Source organism: Myotis yumanensis, unplaced genomic scaffold (genome assembly GCF_028538775.1).
Source record: "Myotis yumanensis isolate MYYU_CA2020_CCGP unplaced genomic scaffold, mMyoYum1.0.hap1 SCAF_5, whole genome shotgun sequence".
In the NCBI taxonomy this organism is placed as follows: Eukaryota; Metazoa; Chordata; class Mammalia; order Chiroptera; family Vespertilionidae; genus Myotis; species Myotis yumanensis.
This window is the reverse complement of record NW_027223756.1, coordinates 57,453,154-57,478,585: the sequence shown is the minus strand read 5'-3', so window position 1 is coordinate 57,478,585 and position 25,432 is coordinate 57,453,154. Positions and strand designations below refer to the sequence as shown.

General features: G+C 43.6%; 1 protein-coding gene across 3 annotated transcripts in view; it reads right to left on the bottom strand.

Moving 5' to 3' along the window:
* TMEM131L (transmembrane 131 like) overlaps window positions 1-25,432 on the bottom strand; it is a 145,318-nt gene that overhangs the window by 4,636 nt on the left and 115,250 nt on the right. For 2 of the 3 annotated variants that reach the window (XM_070415341.1, XM_070415342.1), the window contains exons 21-31: window positions 25,112-25,254; window positions 22,693-22,879; window positions 22,301-22,486; window positions 21,541-21,690; window positions 20,574-21,199; window positions 15,809-15,957; window positions 8,615-8,739; window positions 4,924-5,090; window positions 3,495-3,677; window positions 2,303-2,381; window positions 861-943 (exon numbers count right to left, since the gene is read on the bottom strand). In XM_070415341.1, the coding sequence (XP_070271442.1) occupies window positions 861-943; window positions 2,303-2,381; window positions 3,495-3,677; window positions 4,924-5,090; window positions 8,615-8,739; window positions 15,809-15,957; window positions 20,574-21,199; window positions 21,541-21,690; window positions 22,301-22,486; window positions 22,693-22,879; window positions 25,112-25,254 (2,078 nt within the window). The other variant, XM_070415343.1, reaches the window with a different exon arrangement.

Genomic DNA, 25,432 nt, shown 5'->3' with positions numbered 1-25,432 from the left:
CCCGTGGAGGACGTGGGCACTGACTTTGGTCAGATGGAAAGTGCCTGGGAGGTTCTGAGCAGAGTGGCTGCCGGGAGGTCAGTCTCCTTGCACTTCTGTACATCCTGCAAGCAGAGGCCCTGGGCGCCTCTGTTCTGGACCATCTATTCAAGGATGTTCGCTAAGCAAAAGCCTCGCATCATACGGTGTCTCCCTCTGTAGCAGAGGGAGACATGCCTACTGCCTGTTATAAAAGACACAGGTTCCCTAAGCTTCAGGTTCCCTCCTGCAATGCAAGCCACACGTATGCAAGCACCGGGGCCTGTTCAAGTCACCCCTGCGATGTCTGGGACCAAGGGGAATTAATGCAGACACGTGATGCTCATGCACCTGGCGAGGCCCCAGCTGTATTTCCGTTTTATGTGGGGAAAAATGGCCTGGTGCAGGAGTGAGGCGGCTCACCGAGGCTGCGGAGGCTGGGATAAAAGACTTGTAGGACATGGGGAGGCGGGGAAGGAAGAGGAGAGGGCAGGGAAAGCAGAAGTAGGCTAAGGTGCTGGAGCCTCACCCTTCGTAAGCCTTCTAACGGGACCTCCCCATGGGAAAGTGAACTAAACACAGGGGTAGCCCCGCACTATCCCGGAGCCCTTGTGCCTGGGCTACAGGAGGGAGCCCAGTGTCAGTGCAGAGGGGGCGGCCGAAGGCAGAGGTTCCCAATGATGCAGGTGCAGCAGGCAGGTGCCTTCCCAGTGCGCTAAAGCCCAGTGACACGGTTCAGAGAAGAGGACACTGGGGCAATGGCCCCGCCCCGCCCAAGCCCCCAGCCCACAACGTAGGACACCTGCACCTGGTGGTGTCTGGAGCAAGAGAAAGAGCCTCACCTTTATCTTCTTCAACACCTGCAGGCCCGGCAGGAAGGCTGGGACAGGGAGGTTCTGCATATTGTGGGAGACTAGTCACGTCGCTGTGGGGAAAGCGAGAAAATGGACATCGCTGATTTTTTCTGTACAAGGAAATACTAAAGTTGTATAACCAAGTCTGGTTGAGTGTTTACATGAATCCCTCCCGGAAGAAACCCATGGATACTAGAGACAGATGGTTGACAGCCAGGAAAGGGTGGAGGAATATTAAATTCCCAAGACCCAGCAAAGTCACCCTTTAATAATCAACTAAGCCATTTTAACTAAGGCAACGGTTCTCAACCTGTGGGTTGTGACCCCTTTGGTGGTCGAATGACCCTTTCACAGGGGTCACCTAAGACCATCCTGCATATCAGATATTTACATTACGATTCATAACAGTAGCAACATTACAGTTATGAAGTAGCAACGAAAATAATTTTATGGTTGGGTCACAACACGAGGAACTGTAGTTAAAGGGCCAGAAGGTTGAGAACCACTGAGCTAAGGTCACCAAGGCCATCTACAGCGCACTTCTGCCTGCCACCAGCTGGCAGCAATTCTTAACCCCTGGTTTACTTTCTACCGCTCACAAAAACGGTTCTTACAGAGCTTTCCTTGTACCCTTGCTGAGTGTTCATTTTCACCAACTCACCTATTTAATTTTTTAAAATATATTTTTATGGATTTCAGAGAGGAAGGGAAAGGGAGTGAGAGATAGAAACATCAATGATGAGAGAGAATCACTGACTGGATGCATCCTGCACACCCCCTACTGGGGATGGAGCCCGCAGCCCAGGGATGTGCACTGACCAGGAATCAAACCGCAGCCTCCTGGTTCATAGGGCGATGCTTAACCACTGAGTGGGCTCACCAGCTTATTTTAATGACATCCTAGCCTCTCACAAAGTGGCCGAGGCCTAAGAAAATGAATTTTGTCTCTCGCTCTGAAACCCTCTCCTCCTGCATGTCCTCCTCCCTCTCACTCAATAGAAGGTTTGTGTTAATTTTGTCCAATGCTGCTGCAAGCATCACACGGTGGGACTGTAAACACGTAGTATCTACCAGGTTCTTTCAAACCTTCCTAGATCATCAATGCTTGGCTTTGTTTCAAGTCCCAGCAAAGAGGAGATGATGTCCATTCTAATAACGACAGTGTCTTCTTTCTACTTTCAGGATGAGAGGCTTTCTGACACAGTCACGTCACAGGAAGGACCAGCGATACCAGAGACACCTCCACATGAACTGTGGTCCCTTGGAAGGACGCCCCTTTCTGAATTACTAGTAAAATCAGACTTCACCGCCTAACATCCTTCAAACGTTTTCAGACCTTACCCTGCAGAACCAGGTATGAAGCAGAAACACGCCGACAGAAAAAGCAGTGCATGAAGCACACGGAGAATGCCGGGCAGCTGAAAACTTACGGGGGGTTGCAGATGTTATGGCAAAGGTTCAAGGAGATGGGCGTTTCTGGAGGAAAGTCGTTCTGTGAAACGCTGTCTCCTGCATAAAAGCAAAAGAACTATCACAAGTTTTTCCAAACATAATTCAACTGCATGATGTCTTAGAATGCAAATTGTTAATATCATTAACCCCTAATAAGTGATTTATTTTTCACTTTAAACTGATCGTCACACATTCAGTAATTTTATTATTAAAATGTCTTATAATTTATCTTTTATTTGAAAACCCAACATTTAAATGTATGAATTTTGGCTTAATAATGTTTTCTTTATGGGGGAAAAAAAAGGGCTGAAACCATTAATAATACAGAATTTTTCAATGGGGGTTTTTCTGAGAAAATAAATTTTGCTATATAAATAGACCAGCTTATAAAAGTAACATGCTTATCATAGGAAATCTATAAAAATAAACAAAAGTTTAAAAAAGGAAAATATAAGACACCTATGGTTATACTACCATTATCAACATTTAGAGATAGTTTTTACAGTGTCTTTGATGTGTGCACATATGAGTAAAGTTGGGGTCATACTCATATATACTTTGCCTTTTTGGTCTTTTACACCATTAATTATATTGGGGACATTTCCCTGATATTACATAACCCTCACATTTTTATCATTCTTCTGTCAGCCTTCCCCTACTAACAAAAGCTACACCTCTGTTTTTTGTTAATGGTAAGCCCTGAATTTTAAAAAGTCTTATGTTATATGCATCCAATACAGGAGCATCCAAATATATATATAAAAAAACCTCTTGATTAACTTTAAGGGAGAGATCGACAGCAATACGGTCATAACAGGGGACTTCAATACCCCACTGACATCACTGGACAGATCTTCCAGACTAAAAATCAACCAGGAAACAGCGGCCTTAAATGACGCACTACATCAGATGGCTCTAACTGATATTTACAGAACATTTCACCCCAAAGCAACAGAATATACATTCTTCTCAAGCACACATGGGACATTCTCAAAGACAGACCACATGTTAGGGCACAAACCAAGTCTATACAAACTCAAGGGAAACATGGACTGAAATCCCACGTGGAAGCGTTTTTCTACGTTTTGATGGCTACGAGTGCCCGTCTCTTGGACAGGGCCTGATTTTATAGGTCTCACTGCTGGTGGGAGGGCCGTTCTTGGGACTCACCGGCTGGCAGGAAGTGCTGAGGGGTGCCCCCGGGCTTCTTGTCCCCATCGGAGCTGCTGCTGCTCCAGCTGCCCCAGCTGCCGCGGCTGGCACGCACGCTGCCCGAGGAGCTGCCGCAGTCCGAGCTGGAATCGGAGCAGGACTTCTCCACGCACTTCTTCCCCGGCTTCTGGAAGTAGCCCTCTGCGGGCAGGAAGAGAGAAGAGCTCACCCCATGTTTCCCTTAAGCCAGTTTCAACGTGATGTCATTCCCGGTCAAAGGAGAGAGGTGACATGATGAAGACGGCAAGGTTCACCTTCAGGGTCAGCTGACTTTGCTGAACTGCAACTAATGATGGGATTTGGAGAAACAGCGGGGATGGGCTATGTCTCCTCAGCCTGAGGGATGGGCAACTAAACCTGTTTGGGGCTCATTCAGCCCACACTGATGATAACTGGATCTAACAGTGCTTCTGGGAATAACAAACACTTCTATCAAGAAAACCCAGGCTGGTCTATTGGTCTGCAGACCTGTAGGTAATTTCCCCCTCACTTCTATTAACATATCCACTAAACAGTGGTTCTCAACCTTCTGGTCCTTTAAATACAGTTCTTCATGTTGTGACCCAACCATAGAATTATTTTCATTGCTACTTCATAACTGTAATGTTGCTACTGTTATGAATCGTAATGTAAATATCTGATGTGCAGGATGGTCTTAGGTGACCCCTGTGAAAGGGTCTTTTGACCCCCAAAGGGGTGGCGACCCACAGGTTGAGAACCGCTGCACTAAGAGCTTCGAAGTATAATTTATGTGTGGGTGGGAAGAACCTCCAATAGATCAAAAGGCAACTTATGTGTCAAGGGAATGAACAAAAGACAAGGGCAGAAACTCCCTAACTCCGCCAGCCTGTGTGCGCTGACCTGGGCACGTGCCTGGGAACCTGGGTGCTGGTTGGGAGGATCACACCTCTTCCCACCCTGTGTCCCACCTGACTTGCCAACTTCAGAGGCCCTTTAGCCTCCAGCTATGCTCTGCCCTACTCTGGAGCTAGCATCGGGTGCCCTCTGCCTCCCACTCCCAGGGACGTGCCCAGCAGCCCTTTGGGTGGGGCACTGGCCTGGCTCTGCGGGAACCACCTGGCTCAGGTGTGAGAACAGCTACTATTCTCCTATCCTGGCCATTCCCTAGAGCAGCAACCACTGTGCCTTCAGCAGCCTGCATGGAGACAGCCGAGAATGGCTAGACTTCAGGGAGGTGGGGGGAGGAGGGGACCACACTAGAGGCCTGTCTAGTATCATCTCGACAGCTTTCCATTCGGGCTTTAGTAATCGAAGTTGCCTGTAGAGTGACCATCTCAGCGAGATGCCATTTCTCACACTGGGTAATTCCTTGAGGAAATAAAAATCCCACCCGGAAGCACCATTCGCCGCTCAGCGGGTTCCATACCTGCCTCTTTCTTTGCGGCAGGTAAGCTTCTTCCAACGCCAGCGCCTGTTTTACACCTGTCCTCAGGGGTCTCCTGTGGACACCAGTTTCTTACATCGATGTCACGGCTCAGCTCGGGTCTTTCAAATTCATTGCACGCAAGTTTTAATTCATTCTGTTCAGAAGGCCTGGAAGAGTCACACACACACACACACAAAAAATCACACCCACATGTTATACACGCTTACATGCATACTGCTTTCCAGACTATTACGCATGAAAATATGAATCGGGAGCACCTTGAGACCGCTACCCTTAGGGTCCTGATGGGAGAAGGTGATGAGGAAAGAAAAGATTTCCAAAAGAAAAAGGTTTTGTTGCTTTAGAACTAGAATTAATTAATTTGGAGCTCATTTATCTCACTTTTGCATTTCACAGCGCGAAGAATAAAACTCCACAAAATTACATGAGTCACTCAGGGTTAACTGGCAAGTGGCAGGCCCTGGGCCAGAATGCAGGACTCTTGGCTTGTCTGTCTTGGTTTTAGCGTAAAATGTGATTCTGAATAGAAGAACCTGCTCCTTGGTGTCTGGGGGAGAGTGCCGAGCATCTGTGTGACGTTTTCCTCATTCATTCATCTAGCAAACATTTGCGGAGTGACAACCATGGCCAGGCATTGTTAGAAAACATGCGGTGTCTACAAAGGATCAAGTTCCTCCCCCAAGGAGTTCATGGTCCAGTAACCATCTCTCTCCTACTAGACCACGAACTCCTTGAGGGAAGAACGGTCACACAACTCTGTAAATGGCCACAGGGAGACGTGCAGAGAATGCCAGGGGATACCTAGTGATTATTTCACACGGTCGGATTTCAGTCCTCAAGGTAGGTGTGCAGGATGGACGGTAAAAAGATCCAGGATGTGGGGGGTAGCACAGGATTTCACTGGTTTCTGGCCACTCAAGGTAAAGCGTATATAGGCAGAGCAGGAAGGAGCCAAGGAGACAGACAAGCCAACAGCCACCTACTTTGTAAGCATCATGTTCTCAAAACATCCTGATTAGCTACAAGCTACTTGAAAGCTACACTTTTAAAAAGTTGTTTCTTCAGCATGTCAGAAATCTGCTTTCAAATATATATCATAACATTTCATTGGTGAAATTCCACCCTAATTTCGTATCTTTCCATAGGTTCATAACAGGAAAATATAAAACTTAAGAGTGACCATAGTAGTCAATCAAATTTTTTCTAAAAATACACGTAAGAGACTATAAGGTGTAACTTTCCTTTCTATAAGATACCACATTACAGCTTTCAATTAATGTAGCCTAAATAATTTGGGCCTACATCAGGAAAATTAGCTATCAACAATCGGTACTCGGTATTAACAACAAAATGATAAAGAGTTTATTTCTTTTTGTTCAATATTTGCATTTTTCTGATTGTTCCCTGTGAGCCGAGGACTACCAGAGCTTGGAGTCAAATTGCCTGGCCCTTCTCAGCAAAGCGCGTATGAGAACTGCTGGGGAGCGTGTCTCAGTGCTGAGTCACCGAGTCTCAGCTCCAGATGCAGCCTCCTGGGGACCCAGGGACAGACGCTGTAACCAGAAACACACGCGCTTCCCATCTTCCCATTGGCGGTCCTCGCCACATGCGGGCTGTTGGGCCCGAGTTCCCTTCCCATAACAAGGGGAAGGCAGCGGGGTGGACCTGGCCCCATGCGAATCCAGAGACGCTGGAGAACAACTGCACAGAAACTCATTTAAGCTGAGCTCACGAGAAAGAGAAATCCCCAGATGCTAGAACTCAAATGAAGAAAAAAGCCAGAGGGGTGAGGACAGAGGGATGACTTGGGAGGAAACAGGCTTTACTGCCCAGGGCTTGAGTTTTCACACCCAGACAGCAGCGCACAGGAGTTAGGGAGGAGGCTAAGTCTTCTAAACTGGAGCCCTGGAGGGGACACTGTCCTTGCAAGGGCACCTGAAAATGAAAAGTCCCTCCACGGCCCCGGGAGGAAGAGGCAGCGGAGTGTCTGCCTCTACACACTGCTGACCTGGTGCAAAACAACAACACCCAAACCTCAAGCTGAGAAGTTTACATAACACTAGAGGCCTGGTGCACAAAATTCGTGCACTCGGGGGAGGGGGGGCCCCTCAGCCCAGCTGGCACCCTCTCGCAGTCGGACATTCTTAGCTAGTAGTTGGACATCCTTAGCACTGCCATGGAGGCCAGCCATGAGTCCAGCTTCTGGCTGAGCAGTGCTCCCCTGTGGGAGCACACTGACCACCAAGGGGCAGCTCCTGCACTGAGCAGGATTGGGCCAAAACCAGCTCTCCGACATCCCCCGAGGGGTCCCGAATTGCGAGAGGGCACGGGCCAGGCCGAGGGACCCCACCAGTGCACAAGGAGGGCCAGGGAGGGACACAGGAGTTTGACCAGCCAGAAAGGGACCGTGGGAGGGCTCCAGGGTGTGTCCAGCCCATCTCACTCAGTCCCGATCAACTGGACCCCAGCAGCAAGCTAACCTACTTGTCAGAGAGTCTTCCCCCTGTGGCCAGTGCACGTCATAGCGACTGGTCATTGGGTCGACTGTCTGCCCGCTGATGGTCAGTGCACGTCATAGCAACTGGTCGACCGATCGATTGTCTGCCCCCCTGGTGGTCAGTGCACCTCATAGTGAGCAGTTGAGTGGCCTTAGCATACCATTAGCAATTACACTTTGGTTGAATGGACGACTGGATGACCGGACACTTAGCATATTAGGCTTTTATTACATAGGATTAGACTTAAGAGATATTTCTGGAAACGTGGAAATACGGGATTCCCAGATAAACAATGGCCAGCTCCTTCGTTTAACTGAAAAGTGTAACATGCTAATTAGACCGGACATCCTTCCAGACGAAGCCATGGCAGCCGGGGCTGAAGCAGAGGTGGCCACTGCGGCGGTAGGGGCCGAGCCCCTTGCACAAATTTTGTACATCGGGCCTCTAGTAAGAAAATAAAAGCTCAGCCTGACCAATGAACCAGGAGGTCACAGTTCAATTCCCGATCAGGGCACATGCCTGGGTTTCGGGCTCAATCCCCAGTAGAGGGCATGCAGGAGGCAGCCAATCGATTCTCTCAGATCATTGATGTTTCTATCTCTCTTTCCTTCTCCCTTCCTCTCTGAAATCAATAAAAAAAATTTTTTTTAAAAATAAATAAAAGCTCAGGGAGAGTAAGTGCCCCAGGAAGCAAGGCTGCCAAAGGAGAGTGCCAACAGCCTAGTTCCAATCCCGGCTCTGCCCCCCCACCCCCACCCCCGGGCTTTAAGCAAACACATCATTCTGGCACCTCTCTCCCCACAGCTGTGAGCACTACTGCGGGCAGGACGGAACCTTGGCCTCCATGAGTGGTGACTGTCTCCCTTCATGCAAGGTCCTGGCATAGAGGGTGTCTTAGGCTTTTTCTCTAAAACCTCCCATAGCTTTTAGCATTTGGTAAAGTAAAAATGTGAAAAATCTGTTCACTTGAGGGTATTTTTAACAAAATAAATGAAAACACAACTAGAAAATACGTTAATTTTAAGAACATTTATCTCAAAATACAAACATCTACACTCTCACATTATCTGTATCCAACATAACAAAACTAAGACTCAAAGATAAAAGCTAAGTGTGAAATGATAGAGTAAAAACTAGATAGAAATCTTGAAGGGATTGTAAAAATTACACACCTCAAGGCCTGGGCAGCACCCCTTTTCTTGTTTTTTCTACACGTTCGATTTTTATTCCAATTTAAATTTTGTAAATTTCCTTCTTTTTTCTCCTGAAGCTTCTTCTTCCTATCAGGATCTTCTTGCTAAAGAGAAAAGCAAACCTTTAGTTAAGGCTTGAATGGACCAAGTATATACATTTAAGAAAACCAAACAAACAAACACCACTCTGTGATTTTTTTAAAGGCTTTTGCATAGAAAAGTTTGGTTAATCTGGAAAAGGAAGGGGGGGTGGTGTATGATTTTTTTAAATAAACGTTTGAAGACCAACTTTGTATGAATTTCATAACGTTCCAACGTTGAAAACGGAGACGTACATTTCTCAAACTCTAGTTGGTTTCATTTCCCTTCTTTCTCTACCTCCCTCAACCTCCGCAAAAAGAAAAAAAAAAATGAAAGAAAAAAGGTTGCCTATAAAATTCCTAAGGAGCAAAAAAGGAAAAACATCTGTTAGCAATTTATGGTCAGCTTGCTGTCAACTTCAGCAGCAATAAATCCCCCAGCCTTCACCTGTTAATTTGGCATGGGCAACTCCCATGAACCATCACTGAAGAAAGATCATGTAAAAACTTGACTCAGGAGTAATTTGTGTATTTACATTTTTATTTGTTTATAGATGAACTTCAGGGGAACAGCCAAATCTCCACAGAATGCTCCAAACTAGTTTAAGCTTTCTAAGTAAATAAGGCAAGAATATGCTGGGTGTTTTCTAAATGTGGTTCTGAAAAACTCAATTTAGCATGAGCTACATGTACAGTTGACCCTTGAACAATGCAGGAGTTAGGGGTGCTGATTCCCTCCATGCAATTGAAAATCCACACATAACTTTTTTTTTTTTTAGTTTTCAGTATAATACATTTATTTTACCTGGGTTTACAAAAAATTAGTTTATGTTATCTCTGTTACAAAATATGTCAGCACTGAAATAGCTTGGGCTAATATCCATGACTTTGATGTCTCATGGGTATTTCATGGCTAATCTAAACATAATTATTAAAACTTCTAACTCCCCCAAACTTAACTACGAATAGCCTACTATTGACCGGAAGCCTTACTGATAGAGTTGATTAACACATATTTTGTATTTTATGTGCATTCTTACAATAAAATGAGCTAGAGAAGAGAAAATGTTATTAAGAAAAAATCATAAGGAAGAGAAAACAACATTTACAATATTTATTGACAAAAATCCGTATGTAACTGGACCCGTGCAGTTCAAACCCATGTTGTTCAAGGGTCAACTCTGTGTTTTATATACATGTAAAAATTATAAATTGTATATATAGATATAATTTTTTTTCATTTGGGCTTTTTCCGCTTTTAAATGTTAGGCATGGTCTATTAATAGGTCCAGGGTAAGGGGAATTCCCTCGTCTTTTTAATTTTTAAATAGCTCACACTTCTACTGTCTTCTAATGCTTACTCTTTCTCTTCCTCGCACCACCTGCCCTGAAGCAAAGGCACTGTCAGCAGCGGAGGCAGTGGGAGCATGGGAGCTCACACTGAGACCCCAGGGCTCTAAGCGAGTGAGGTCTTTCCAGGAGGAAAACGCCTTCTCACAGAGGCAAATCCCCTGGCTCAGGGAGTCCTCTTCCCATTGACCCTCAGGATTCACATTTCATAAAGAGCAAGGATTGGCTCATTGTACCTTCCTCTTTCAGGAGGTTGGTCCAGAAATCAGAGTAGGAATCCATGAGGTTCTAGCATACACTTGGCTAACAAACATGACTTGGAAGAAAAATAAAAAGATGTCCATGCCTGCCTGTTACACGTCTGGGGTGTTGAAAGCCTCGTGTATCTATTAAAGCAATATGCTTACTATAATAAAGAAACTCTAGAAGTAAATGAAATTGTGCCTGTGCATGTGGTGGAATTATGGGAATTTTTTCCTTCCTTCTTTATACTCCTTTATTTTCTCCCCAATAAATATGTATTAAGTTTTTTTCTGATTCTGAAGGTATTTTTAAAACATGACAATTAAGCACACAAAGCTCTATTCGACAGGACCCTATGCTAATTTCTCAAATCTGATGGGAAACAGACACAGTACAGAAATCTGATCAGAGACAATCCAGAGTTAAACATTAGAAACATGCCATATTTGTGCATGTATTGTTCCCTGTGTATTTCTAAGTTGGGGGATGGGGAGGGTTCTCCTCCCCTGCCCTATCTTGTCCACTTAAGGACCAAGAGAGGCTTTTCAAGCAAGGACCTGAACCTTTCTGTCCGTCCCTCCAGGGTCACAAACAAACGAAGGATCAGTCTCTATGTGGAGTCAGAGACAGTGAGTCAGAGACTAACTCTGACACTGGCTGCCTTCCTCAAATCAATCATGTTAGAACTGGCACCAGGTGTAAAGAGAGGGTATGCATTTTAGGGCTACGGAGAGGTGGGGCTTGGTGGTCAGAAGCATCATCACTTTCTCTGAACATTACAAAGAGTGAACTTTAGGACAGTGCCGGACACTCTGGATTCAGAGAGGCGAATGGAATGACCAAGCAGCAGTGCCCATGAGCCAACACAGGACAGGATGGGAAGAGGGTGTGAAGGAGAGTAAAAAGCTAGACAACACAGAGGAATGAAAATTGAATGAACGGCCTTTTTCTTTAGCCGTGTGTGTGTGTGTGTGTGTGTGTGTGTGTGTGTGTGTGTGTGTGAGAGAGAGAGAGAGAGAGAGAGAGAGACAGACAGACAGACAGACAGACAGACAGACAACGGGTCTATAATGGAAGCAGCAGCGGAACGCAAACCAGAGAATCAAAGCAACAGACTTGTCAAGAAATGAGAGGAAGGATAGAGACAATCTGGCTCTCTGCTTCCTGGTAGAGAGGGTGTCACAGGTAGGGAGGCAGGACTAACCAGAAAACGGAGAGCCCATGTAGTGTTGCAATTAAGACCACAGTCTCTGAGGCCAACCTGCCGGGTTTGCATCTCACTGGTGCTTTCCGGCTAAGTGATCTTGGGCAAGGAACTTACCGCTCAGTTTCCTGAGACTTCCTCAAAAGGGCTGTTGTGAGGATTAAACTGACTGACACTCAGTAAGCAGTTTATATAAGACTTAGCTATGATCATCAGCATTACTGAATTATTTGGTCTGGCTAAGTTCTCTGATCTCCTGGATAGAAGGGACAATTTGACTGATTGCTGGGTGGGGAAATAAGATTTCCTAAGTTTAATAAAAGCAAAGAAAGAAACCAAAGAAGAGAAATCACAGGCTGACCGCACAATGTATATAAATGAAAGCAAATAAAAAATAAGAGGAAACGGACAAACTAAGGGGAAAAATTGAATATACTGATAGATAAAGAATTAACAGCTTTACATATGTTCTCATAGAAAATAAGAAAAAACACTAATATTCAATTGAAAAGTGGGCAAAGAACATGAAATGCAAATTCACAAAAGAGCCCTGACCAGTTTGGCTCAGTGGCTAGAGCAGGGGTGGGCAAACTTTTTGACTCGAGGGCCACAATGGGTTCTTAAACTGGACCGGAGGGCCGGAACAAAAGCATGGATGGAGTGTTTGTGTGAACTAATATAAATTCAAAGTAAACATCATTACATAAAAGGGTACGGTCTTTTTTTTTTTTTTTTTTTTTTTTAGTTTTATTCATTTCAAATGGGCCGGATCCGGCCCACGGGCCGTAGTTTGCCCACGGCTGGGCTAGAGTGTCGGCCTGTGTACTGAAGAGTCCCAGGTTCAATTCCGGTCAAGGGCATGTACCTTGGTTTCGGGCACATCCCCAGTAGCGGGTGTGCAGGAGGCAGCTGATCCATGTTTCTCTCTCATGGATGTTTCTAACTCTCTATCCCTCTCCCTTCCTCTCTGTAAAAAATCAATAAAATATATTTTAAAAAATTCACAAAAGAAACATAAAAGGCCAAAAAAAAAAAAAAAGAAGTGTTCATCTAAAATATTTAACAATAAAGTATATTTTTATGAAAGGCAAATTGAGACCAGCTTGTATCTCCTCTTTCCACTTTGGTTTTAAAAACCTCAACTGCGTTTACACTGCATGTTCCTGCCTGAAAACTCCAGAGCAGGAAGGGCTGCGGTGGCGGCAGGGCAGTGTCAACAGCGTCGGACTCTGAGCAGTGAATGGGGAATGCAGTTAGACATTTACGTCTTCGTTTACTTAAAAAAAAATCACTGGTAGGATTTTGGATGGATCATTTTTTACTTGTGTTTTCAGAACTTTACAAAAAGTGAAATTTAGAAAAATGATCCCTTTTCCCTAGTAAGAGATGTACCTCCAAATTTAAAAAAAAAAAACTCACAATCGTTCACTTATCACACTGACCAAGACTTTGCCCAAGAAAGTGCTGCTGAGAGCAGAGTAAAACCGGCCTTCTGGTGTATCGTGCATGGGGACATAAGTCACTGCCACCTCCCTGGGAAGCAACCTGGCTTCTTTGGGCCACCTGGTGGTCAGTGCACATCATATCGAGCGGTTGAGCGGCCTTAGTGTCCCTCCACAGCCCCGGGAGGAAGAGGCAGGGGAGTGTCTGCCTCTACACACTGCTGACCTGGTGCAAAACAACAACACCCAAACCTCAAGCTGAGAAGTTTACATAACACGAGGCCCGGTGCATGAAATTCGTGCAGGGGGGAGGGGAGGGGGAGGAGGGGAGACAACTACAGGGCTCAGCCCGGCCTGCGCCCTCTCGCAGTCGGGGAGCTCTCGGGGGATATCCGACTGATGATGGCTTAGGCCCGCGCCTTAATCAGTGGCTCTTCTCTCATTCTCCTCTAGAAAGCTAGAACAAGGAGGGATCAAGTATGTAGGCAAGACTTAGGAACAAAATTGTTCATCAGAGTATTATTTATGAAAATAAAAAGTTGTCAACAACTTTATGTCCCACTGCAGGGGAACGGTGTAGGTTATGGCATAGTTAAATGGCAGAATGCTACGTAACCCCCAAAAACAAAGCTCCTGTTCATTCCTGACATCAGACTATCTAGAATTACAACATTATAACAAAGCTACATAAACACAATAATGATCCTGCATTTATAACAATTTGCAAAGAAACGTAGAATACAGAAAAACGTGAAAAGTGGTTCATTTTGGATAGATCTTTTCTTTCCTTCTTTGTGCTCCTAAGGTAACCATGAATGCCTTTATTAACCCCTAGAGTGCCGGGGAGCGCGGTCGCGCTCCTCCTGTCTTTCGCCAAAAGTGCAGGGCGCGCTATCAAAGCTTCGAAATGGCGTCCAGTTCTAAGTCTGCTTTTATTAGTGATGATGATATTGTTAAATATGTCCATGTAGTAAAGGTTTCCTTAAGTTTTTGAATATGTAACTTCATTTACTTGCGATTCATAATTTTTTTCCTAAACTGCTGTAAAATCAGCAAAAGTGCCTTGGCAATTTTAGCATAGTTCCTAGGATATTGGTTGGCACTTAAAGGGTTAAGGGGGGAAAAACTGCTTGAAAGAAAATAAACAGCCAAGGCAAGGGTCAAAATTTAGTCTGTGGCTCCCAAGTCTGGGCTTCAACCTTCTTTGCCAATAAATCCAGAGGAATGATCCTATGTATTATACAGATTTATATAATTTTCTAAGCTGCAAAATTAGACCCTAAGAATACGCTAGAAAAACAAACAGTGAGCAATGTACTCGGGAATGTGTTTATTGAGAATGATTTTCTCCAAACCAACAATGAAATGGAAAGCATACTCACGCTTGGGGTTTTAAAGGGGAGTTAGTTCTACAAAACTGGAAGTGAATCACTGAGCCAGCAAAGAAATGACAGGGGACAGCCCCCATGCAGCACCAGCAAAATCCATGGCCTTTCACCACAAAGCACAGCCTGAGTCCCCCACACCCCTGGACTCCTGCATCCTGACTGTCCAGCTGGCTACCACCATTCGGAGCAGATGTCCGCCCTCCACAGGCTCACGGACCAGAAAAGGAAGGAGGAACACAGGAGATGACTGGGCCCCAGTGCAAGAAATGTCTGAGCTCCAGGGAGTGAGATTAAAAAAATAAAAAAATAAAGAACTTGACCAAGTTAAGAAAACCAAGGGCAAGTGTGGAGAGCTAACCTGAGCTAGGAGCTGTGAGCTGAGTTTGAGATGGGAGAATGGTGCCCACACAGGTGGCAGGTGGATGCCAGTAATAGCACCTCATGGCACTGTTACTCTGGGCCACCTCATTCTTGTGGCCCTCAGACTGAGGGGATCTGGAATGACTAGTTCCAACTGCTCCTCCCAGCACGAGACTGTGGGACTGTGGAGTCAGCACATCTCAGCTTTGGTTTCTACCTCATTGCAGGCAGCATCTGGGTCCCCAAGGCCCATCCCGAACCCCATGCATCCCACCTAGCCCCAAGTCAATGACTGTTACCGCTCCTGCAGGCATGTCCTGTCTTCATCATTTGCCCTAGCTTTACTTGTACCATCTACTACTGTACCTGCACCTTCAAGCCATCCGTAACTTTAACACTGCAAGGTTCAGACTCAGGCCCTAGGTGTTCTCTCTGCATAGACCTCCACAGGGCCAACTCCCCAGTTGCAAGCTCCAGGGCTGACTTGCCATGAATGCTCTGTTCCATATCTCCCTCTGTCTACTATCCTTTCTCACATCCAAGTCCAGCCGCCCCCTTGTCAGTAATGATCATAGTCATACCTGTCATTTCCTTGGTGCTTACTCTTCATCAGTACTTAGGAACTCCTGCTATGCTGAGCCCTTAACATATCAACTCATTTAATCCTCACAATCCTATGAAGTAGGTATACTATTTTATGTTAGTATTATCATTATATTATTTTTCAGATAAGGAGCCTGGGGTGTTCAACTTGTCTAATGTTATCGAGCAAATAAATGATAAGCTGGGTTCAAGCCCAGGAAGTCTGGTACCCATTTGCTTAAGAATAGTTTCTCTAGAGAGTAAAAGCTAGCTGATGTCTCCCCCGCTACCCTCCACCCCCACGCCAAGTTATTTCAGTACCTCCTGTATAATTAGAAAATAAATAAAACTTTCTGGACACATCCAACTCACCAGTTATCAATGCAGTTCTAAATGCATGATAACCAACTTCTTTCAAATGGAGGACATAGACATGTACAGTTACAGTCATTACACAGACATCTGCACTCTAAGTCTGAAAAATGGGTACTATTCTAATAGGCAAGAAAAAAGGAAGTACGGACCTCGACAGAAGGCATGTCCTGCTTCTCAGAACACACGTCTTCTTTCGGCGCTTTGTGGATCTTCTTTTCTGAAGAAGACTTTGTGTCAACCTTCTTCAAAGCTTCACAATTGTCCACTTCATTCCTGACAGGCACTTGCTGGTTATTCCCTTGAATGAATAAAAATGATTCCATTTCTAGCTCATTATTTCCACTCATATTCTCCACAGTTAATTCTCTTTGCCACACCAATCTCATTTAATGACATTTAGACTTAAGGATTGGTTTTGACATCCACCGTGTTCTAGAAACTTATTTTGTTTACAAGTAAAAAAGCACTTATATTAAAAGTTCTATGAGTAGTCTTTAAAGAGCTCAAGGGATAAAAGGGAGGGGCACACCATTATTCACCATGGCAAAATTCATAAATGCCAAAAGGTACAAACAACCCAAATGTCAATGGACAGATGAACAGATAGACAAAATGTAGTATACATGAAATGGAATATCATTCAGCCTTAAAAAGAGACGATTCCTTGCACAAAAACGTGAATATACTTAACACTGCTGAACTGTACACTAAAAAATGGTTAAGGTGGGAGGAAAAAAGAAATTCTGATACATGCCACAACACGAATGAACCTCGAAGACATTATGCTAAGTGAGATAAGCCAAACATTACTAGTACATGATTCTACTTGTTTGTGAAACCTAGAATCAACAAACTCATGGAGATAAAAAGTAGAATGTTGGCTACCAGGGAGGAGGGAGTCCAGGTAATGATTGTTTCATGGGTGCAGAGTTTCTGCTTGGGATGATGAAAAGGCTCTGAAAATTGGTGATGATGATAACTGTATGACAAAGTTAATATTCTTAATATGCCACTGAGCTTTATAATTTAAAATGGTAAATTTTGTGTTATATATATTTTACCACAATTTTGTAAAAAGTTGGAGAGAGAGGGGTCAAGACTTGAGTTCTGGTCATGACTCGGGCACTAATTAGTTTTATGATCAAGTCAGTCTCTTACACTGCCTGAGCTTCAGTTTCCTTATTTATAAAATGAAAATACCACCTTATCATCCTCCCCTCACTGACTGTTAGGAAGAAAACACCAGAACAGATACAAATGGGCCACCATCAAAAGCCATGTGAACATTCCAGGGCAGGTCCTTCTGCAGGGAATGCCCAACTGCCCAGTGAGCGGTGCCCAGAGGCTGAGAAATGAGTGGGAGGTGGATCCTGTGGCCAAGGTTGGTGCTGATAGAAACCTCATCTGAAAACATTATTTTTCCATTTTTCTTTCAAATGACTGCCTTACTTAAAAAAAAAAAAGTCAAATCAATTGCAATCCTATACTAACTGGCCTCAGTCTTCTAACATGAAACAAAGTATTTCAAAACCTCCTTTTTTTCTTTATCTGAGATTCCCTGGTCCCTTTGCAACCTGGGAAAGACTTAAATGACCACAGTGCCAGCCTCACAGCAAAGCGGGCTGCAGGCTCGGGGGAGATGACCGCCTGACCGGACACCAGCAGAGGCCCCGGCCGGCCGGCCGGCCTGCCGTGGGAGCTGGGGCAGGGCGGCTTTCTCAGAGTCGGAAATTCTGAAGCTACAAGCTAAGCTCGCTCAGAGCAAGATACATCCATTTTTTAAAATAAGTAGAAGGTAAGCATACTGTTATTTTGTTAACAAAAACTGCATAAACATTGCGTCGCTATAAAAATGCTGGGGAAGCATGAATCCTCTACAACACGGACTGGGTGTCAGGCATGCACAGAGGAAAAGCATGCATCCAGCACCATGAAGGAGCAGAGCAAATAGCCAGGAGCAACGGAGATCGGGTGCGAAAGGGAACAGGAAATCATAAAGACATCGCTTTGGATTCTGGAAGCCATAAGCATGAAACAGAATACAGATATTCTCTTTTAAAAAACGGTACCATTACTTTCCTCGAGTCTTAATTCATGGGAAAATGGATTTCCTTCTGTTTCCTTCAGGCCAAGAATAGCACTAAAAGTATCAGTCATCAACATTTCTTAGGAAAGATCAAATGTAATATTCAACACTAACCTTCCCCCCAACAGGGGTAAAGCAGAGACTCTTAGGAAATTAATAATGCCTTCTGTGGGGACAAGAATCAGAAAAACCAGATGAATTCTAAAAGCAACTTCTTCTTTAACTCTTTGAGAAATTCTAACATGACAACTTGCAAGAACTAAAAAATACTGTGAGTACACATTTCATTTAAAATAATGGAGCCATGCACTAGCTGGTTTGGCTCAGTGGATAGAGCATCAGCCTGCGGACTGAAGGGTCCCAGGTTTGATTCCGGTCAAGGGCACATGCCGGGTTGTGGGCTCAATCCCCAGAAGGGGGCATGCAGGAGACAGCCAATCAATGATTCTCTTTCATCATTGATGTTTCTATCTCTCTCCTTCTCCCTTCTTCTCTCTGTAATCAATAAAAATATATTTAAAAAAATAATAATAATGGAGCCATGCCTGACCAGCGTGGCTCAGTGATTGAGTGTTGACCTATGAACCAGGAGCTCAGGGTTCAATTCTGGTCAGGGTACATGCTGGGATTGCAGGCTCAATCCCCACTGCGGGGTGTGCGGGAGGCAGCCAATCAATGATTCTCTCTCATCATTGCTGTATCCCACCTCCTCTCTCTCTTCTTTCCTCTCTGAAATCAATAAAAATATATTTTAAAAATAATAATAAAATAAAATAATGGAGCCAGTCCATATTATCCTACAGCAAGTTTACTTAGAGTATTACACAATTTTCTTAATTTATCTCACAAAGTAAGAGTGTTTGAGCCACGAAGATTAAAAAAAAAAAACAAATAGAACAAGGAACACGTAAACTCAACAAAATAACTGCTTAAAGTTCTACTATGTTAAATCTAACCATATAGTATATGTGGAATAAACTGCTAGATACCCATTTTAAGCTGTTAGTATCTGCAAGTAAATGAGACTATTTTTTTTTCAATTTCTGCAAATATTGGTATTTCAGAAATTTTGAAGGCATGTATCTAACTCAGTGAAAACTTACACGTTAATTTCGAGGTATGGGGTATTATTAAATTTAAAAGTATATTACCCTTTGCATTATTATAAGCAGGAAGCAATACTATAATTGGCTAACTATTTCTCTTTGATGGTGCTGAGGCCAGTGGCAGTGTGTCTTTAGTCTTAATTCTAAATCTCTGCTATTCTGATCCTACACTTAAAAAACATAATAGTTATAAGCACTTGAAAAGAGACACATTTGAAAGATCATTTACACTACACAGGAAGCCCTACTCTTGTCACATGATCTACAGACGCTGCAACATGGAATAAATGTTTGGAAAACATGGGTGTTTCCCAGGCGTTTGACAGGTTGATGCCAAAAGAGCAAGTGTGTGATAACAGAGCCTTGGAGAATCTGTCTCTCCCCAGTGCCACGGCCACGGCATTTCGCAGGCACGTTTATTCACACATCAGATGGACACAACAGACCACGGAAGCAGCACAAGCCCTTCAAACTCGGGTTTTAGGTTTGTGTGAAGTCAGCCCATGTCCAATATGCAAGGCCTAAGTGACACACACACGACACAAGCCCAGCCGGACTCACCCCCTGATTTCACCCTTTGCAAGCATTTTGTGGTCTGGGCCCTGGAGAGTGTCTGGGACAGAAATGGAACAGTAGGCATCCCACCGGCCCCGCCACAGAACACCCTCCGACAAGCTACGCTGCGACTTTACGGAACAATCTGGTTGAGTACACTGTCCAGAGGGTGTGCTCACATGCCAGGGGGAGAGGACACAGGGGACATTGCTGACCCTGCCACCAGGAGGCCACTCCAAGCATGAGCACTGTTGCCAGGGAAATGGTACAAACAGGTTGGAACGAGGTGTACCCGGAACACAGGTGCCCAAACCAGGTTCCACTTGGAGGACTTCAGCTTCCTTTCAAACTGGAGATGGAACATTTAAAATTCAGCTGGGGTTTTTTACTAAATGCATAAAGCTCATTAGAGTTAGCCAACCCATAATACTTCAGTACTTTCTCCACAGTCTCAAGGAGCGAATTACATGTAGCTGTTTCAAATAAGATCAAAGGTAACTGATATTTCCAGATTAAAAAGAGTCAATGACCTTAACAGAAAAGTGCACCTTAACATGGTCGCCCTGGACAAGACACATCAGCACAGGCTTTTATTCCAGAGGCCAGAGGCTTCGGTTAAAGCTCAGTGACAGTTTTATATGTAGCCAGTCTCCCGAGTCTAGTTTTGCTTAGATTTTCATGGACTGTATTTGCTATAGGAGGATATCTGTCTCCTTTTAACCAAGGGACACAATTAGAAAAGAACCAGGACAAGGAACATGAGAGGGAAGCCGCTGTTAAATACAAAAAGTTGGTTAAGTTTTGTTCATCCAGAAACATTTTATGGGCTGATTAACTTTTGCAAACAGTCAGAGAAGCCAAGATAAAAACTAATTAGGAAAAGGTGTCCCTACCCTCCCAACAATAAAATATGACATCCACTCTCTCTAGACACAGGTACTAAAGTTACCTTCTTAGCCACGACAGTCTAAAACCTTGGCGCCTTGTCCTAAACTTTTCAGCTAAGAAACCGTATGTTAACATGTATACCTTTGCTAAAACTGTGCACGTGAACGAAAAATTCAGCATCCACAATTAAAACTCAAGTCACTGGTGAGAACAAACTCCATTTAAACCAGACCAGAGACACACAGGAGAGAAAACCATCAAGGAGGAGGTAAAGATTACCGTGATTTCTCCTGGAAACTTCTGGCAAGTCTGACTGGTACTGAGGTGAGTTTCTTGGCAAATGGTTTTCAGGTAGTTTCTTCGAGGTCTTCAGAGGACCGAGTTCTCGCTCCTTGAGCTCAGCTATGTTTTCTGAAATTTTAATGTCCGTTTCCTTAGGAAACATACATGTCTGTATTCCCTCCTTCGTATGACATTCCGAAGAAGTGTTATTGACAACAACTGTGTTTTTCAGTGTGTTTTCCTCTTTATTCAGTACGTTTTTGGGAAAGGTTAAATTCTTTTGCAGGTTGACGTTGATGCCGCTGGCGTATTTGAGGTTTGTCCAGTTCTCACCCATTATATCGGTGCACACGTCCTCTTTAGCGGTAGCCAGGGAGCTGCCCAGGCTTGCCGTCTGTTTGTCCTCGGCAGCCAGGCTGGCAGTGCTGGCGACCGATGCGCTGGGTTTGTGTTTGCTGTAATAGACTGAGCACTTGTGCTTCTTCTGAGAGTGACCGTAGGTCGCTGGGCTCCTCTTTGCAGCGTTCTGCATCCTGCTCTGTGGAGTGTTGACCGGGAGGCAGCTTTTCCCTCTGCCTTTGTCAGAGGGGCCGTAGGTATCGAGAAAGTTCTTGCAATTGCTTCTGAATCGAAGAGAGGAAAAAAAGCACTTAAGATAGAGCCACACGGAATAAAACACTACCTGTCTGCTTTCGAATCCACGAGGGAGAGAGGTAGCAATCAATACTGTGGGGACTGGTTCTACCTTGCTTCTTCTAAAGCTCCGTGAGTTCAAAACACTATGTCCTTACAGGAAGTCTATCGTATAATTAAAAAAACGTGACAGCTGTCACACAAGAACAAAGAAAACTTTACGAAACAAAGTTGGAGTCAAAATTTATATTAAGTTAAAATAAAATTGGAAATCAGTGCTATCAAAGGCGAGAAGCAGCCCTGCCCACACACACGTCTCAAGAATCCTTACTTGTGCGAATGGGAGCCGATAGCCTCCATCGGACTGTTGTTCTGCGGTGAAGAGGAGCCCGCATTCTGCCTCTGTCTTGTTTTCATGAACTCCATAAGGATGTACTGTGCTTGCTGGAAGGCTATTAAAATCACACCCAGCAGGGACAAACTGAGAAAGAAAGCAACAAGGCTCATCGTGGCATAGTTCTGACGGGCATTCAAAAACCAGATTTATTCTAGAAGAGCAGTGAATGGTTGACAGATCATGTCTAAAGTTACAGCATTAAAATTCCAGAAGATATGTGACATCACCATTTCTGACATTTCTTAAAGACTAAAAAAACCACCCACATTTTTAAAAATGTGCATATTTGTAAGTCTGACATTTCAATCCCATTTAAAAAGATGCTTCCAGGATAAAATCACTCTGAAAGGATCGTTGTGGTTTTAAATTTCCATTGCCATGGAGCGAATAAGAGTACCATTTAGTACATCTCCCACCAGGACTGCCAATGAACACACATGGCTCAGAACTGTCTATTTGACTTGTAGGTCTTACTGTTCTATTTACTGTTATTATATTGACGCTTTCCAGTTACTACTTTCTCTACTTCATGTATGTCAGGGTTCTTTAAATAATATAAATTCCACTCAATTCATATGCTTTGATTGCATGTAGGCAACATAACAAGTTCACGCAACTCGCCTGCATGGCTCCTCCACTCGCCTGCATGGCTCCTCCACTCAGTGACAGGACAGTGGAAACAGTGGTCCTTTACCTGACAAAGAAGACCGTAAGCCTCCAAAATGACTCCTCCCAGCTGGGCCCTGGAACCACGTCGGCACACAAAGGCAACAGGTGATGAGGGAGGGTCACATTGAGAGTGAAGCGAAATTCTAGGTCAGCCGCAGTGACGAGAGTCAGCTCACGAATGACCCAGGAAGAGGTAAAGTCTGGAGTAAACCTGGTGACAAAAGATTCACCTTTGTAAACTTTAATTTTAGGCACAAAACATAATCATCATCGTAGCAAAATTTCTTACTTGTACAAGATACTTATATAAAAACAACCTAAGATATTTTACCAATGAAAAAAGGCTCCCCCCCCCCCCCACCCACTTGACATTAAAAACATCACAAAACTTAAGTGAGGTTAAAGCTCTATGCTTACACAATGCTGATATCTCGAGATGTGTTTGGGGGCAGGGAAAACTGATGGCAATCTAGCACTTCGAATCCATAGCCTTGGCAATTATACCCATTGATTTTCAGAGACGTCACAGTTATAGGAAGTGGTCCGATATTCTCAACTTTGAAGTTCTTTGTAATAGATAAAATTTGCTTGCTGTCTTTCAGTTCTAGTGAGGATGAAAAGTGATAGTTATTACATATGAACTGCAAAATTGATATAAAATAATTTATTGCAACAATGTGCACATTATTAAAATGTTTTCAAAAATCAATGTAAACTCAAAGCATGATCTCTATCTACTTTCTTGAACAGTTATAGATTTTGTTATATTACCAGAATAAAATAAAAAATACTTAGTTAAATTTTTTAAGTTAAACAATCAGCCTAGGTACCAAAAGAATAAATCTCTTTTTTGTTCTTTTACTTATTAAAGGTTAAGGTTAAAAGTTTATTCTTCTCAGAAGCCAAATCATTTGGATTTACTACTAGCTCTACACACCCTCTGCCCCTGAGACCCCACTCACACTGAACGGGGGACCAGTTAAGAGGCTATGTGTGTTGCTCTGTAAAGCCATCATGGCTACTAGAAACACAGTTCAAAGACCCACTATGTTAAGGGGAAGTAAATTATTAAATCCTTGCAAATAAACGAGAGCACATTTTATGTTTAAAAAGGGAAGAGTCGCCGAGACCGGTTTGGCTCAGTGGATAGAGCGTCGGCCTGCGGACTGAAAGGTCCCGGGTTCGATTCCGGTCAGGGGCATGTACCTGGGTTGCGGGCACATCCCCCGTGGGAGATGTGCAGGAGGCAGCTGGTCGATGTTTCTCTCCCATCGATGTTTCTAACTATCTATCTCTCTCCCTTCCTCTCTGTAAAAAATCAATAAAATATATTTAAAAAAATAAATAAATAAAAAAAAAAAATAAAAAGGGAAGAGTCCTCTCAATTTAAAAATACTCCTATAGCCTTGGTTGGTGTGACTCGGTTGAAGGTCATCCTGTGTACCAAAAGGTCGCTGGTTTGATTCCCGGTCAGGTCAGGGCATATACCCTGGGGTGCATTCAGAGGCAACCAATAAATGTTTCTCTCTCTCCCTCCCTCTTTCTCTAAAAATCAATAAAAACACATTGTTTTAAAATCCTATAAATTTATAACCCACAATCTAATATTTTATCTGGTTCTATAGGTTTTACATTACTCTTTAATTCTATCTCTCAAGGTCAGCTCAAAATGAATGAATGAATGAATGAATGAATGAAAAATGATGAAAAATTTTTAATGCAAAATGGCTAATACATCTCTTCAAAGTCAGTGTTCTTTCAGCATAGCTTTCTAAATTAAAAAAAATTCCCATCAGGCATTAAACCAGTGCTATAAATTATCCAACAGTTACACTAACTAGCTTTCTCCACAGGAAACATATTGTTACACTAAAATGCTTTAAATGTGGCCGAAACCGGTTTGGCTCAGTGGATAGAGCGTCAGCCTGCGGACTGAGAGGTCCCGGGTTCGATTCCGGTCAAGGGCATGTACCTGGGTTGCGGGCACATCCCCAGTAGGAGATGTGCAGGAGGCGGCTGGTCGATGTTTCTCTCTCATCGATGTTTCTAACTCTCTATCTCTCTCCCTTCCTCTCTGTAAAAAATCAATAAAATATATTTAAAAAAAAAATGCTTTAAATGTGTTCCTGAAATTAAAAATGATAACAGGAAAACAAGAATTTACCAGAAACACTTTACATCTCATTTGATTTTTTTTTTAGTTCCTCGGAAAGTTCTTGAAACCAATAAAAGTAGCTTAAAAGCATTTAATTTAAATACATGCATAATTTAGAAAGTTTTAATGGAACGTTTAAGTAAATTTATAAGTCTCCTTGTTCAGTACAGTAGCCAGTAGACACATAAAGCTACTTAAAGTAAATTAAAAACATTTAAACTTGATTTTCTTAATCACACTAGCTCTATTTTAAGCACTCATCAGCCACACGTGCGAGTGGCTACTGTACTAGACGGCACAGACACAGAACACTTCTGTTACTGCAAAAAGTTCCATTGGGTCGCATGCCTTTAGTCTTCTCTCCACCATTTGTGATTTTCTAGATTAGGTAGCTGATAACCAAATTAACAGATTCATACTATTTATCTTAAACATCAGACACTATGCTAGTAATTTAGCAACTGTACTTTCCCCCTCTATATCTATTACATTTAAGTTGACTATTGTTCTAATTGAGTGATATCAGCCCATTTAGGCTCAGATGTTTGCCTTATTTAATTATTTGCTCGATACAATGAATTTACTGGAAACATTTTAAAAGAAGCTTCCAAGAGAATCCCTTTGCCACTGGCTTTCGCACCCAGCCCCCTCTCTGTCAGAGCGCCTCGCATGGGAACTCACGTCGCCGGCAGTCCATCAGCGTGGACTCGGGCACCTTAAATCGGAGCGAGCCTCCCGGGCCAGGCAGTCTTCCGCCCACTTTCAGCAACTCTCGTGCTCCAAATCCTTCCACGGCAATCATGTCTATAACAGTCAAGTTATTCCTTTAAGGGAAAGGAGATACAAATAAAAGGCATTACAATAGAGTCACCTGTACTTAAATATTCCTAGTTAGCAAAAACATTTTTCCTGTTTTGAGAAAGAAAATCCATTTAAATAGTGTGGCCTCTCTTGACAAGCACAGAACAGAACAAGTGGAACACAGCAAGAAGGAGTGAATGA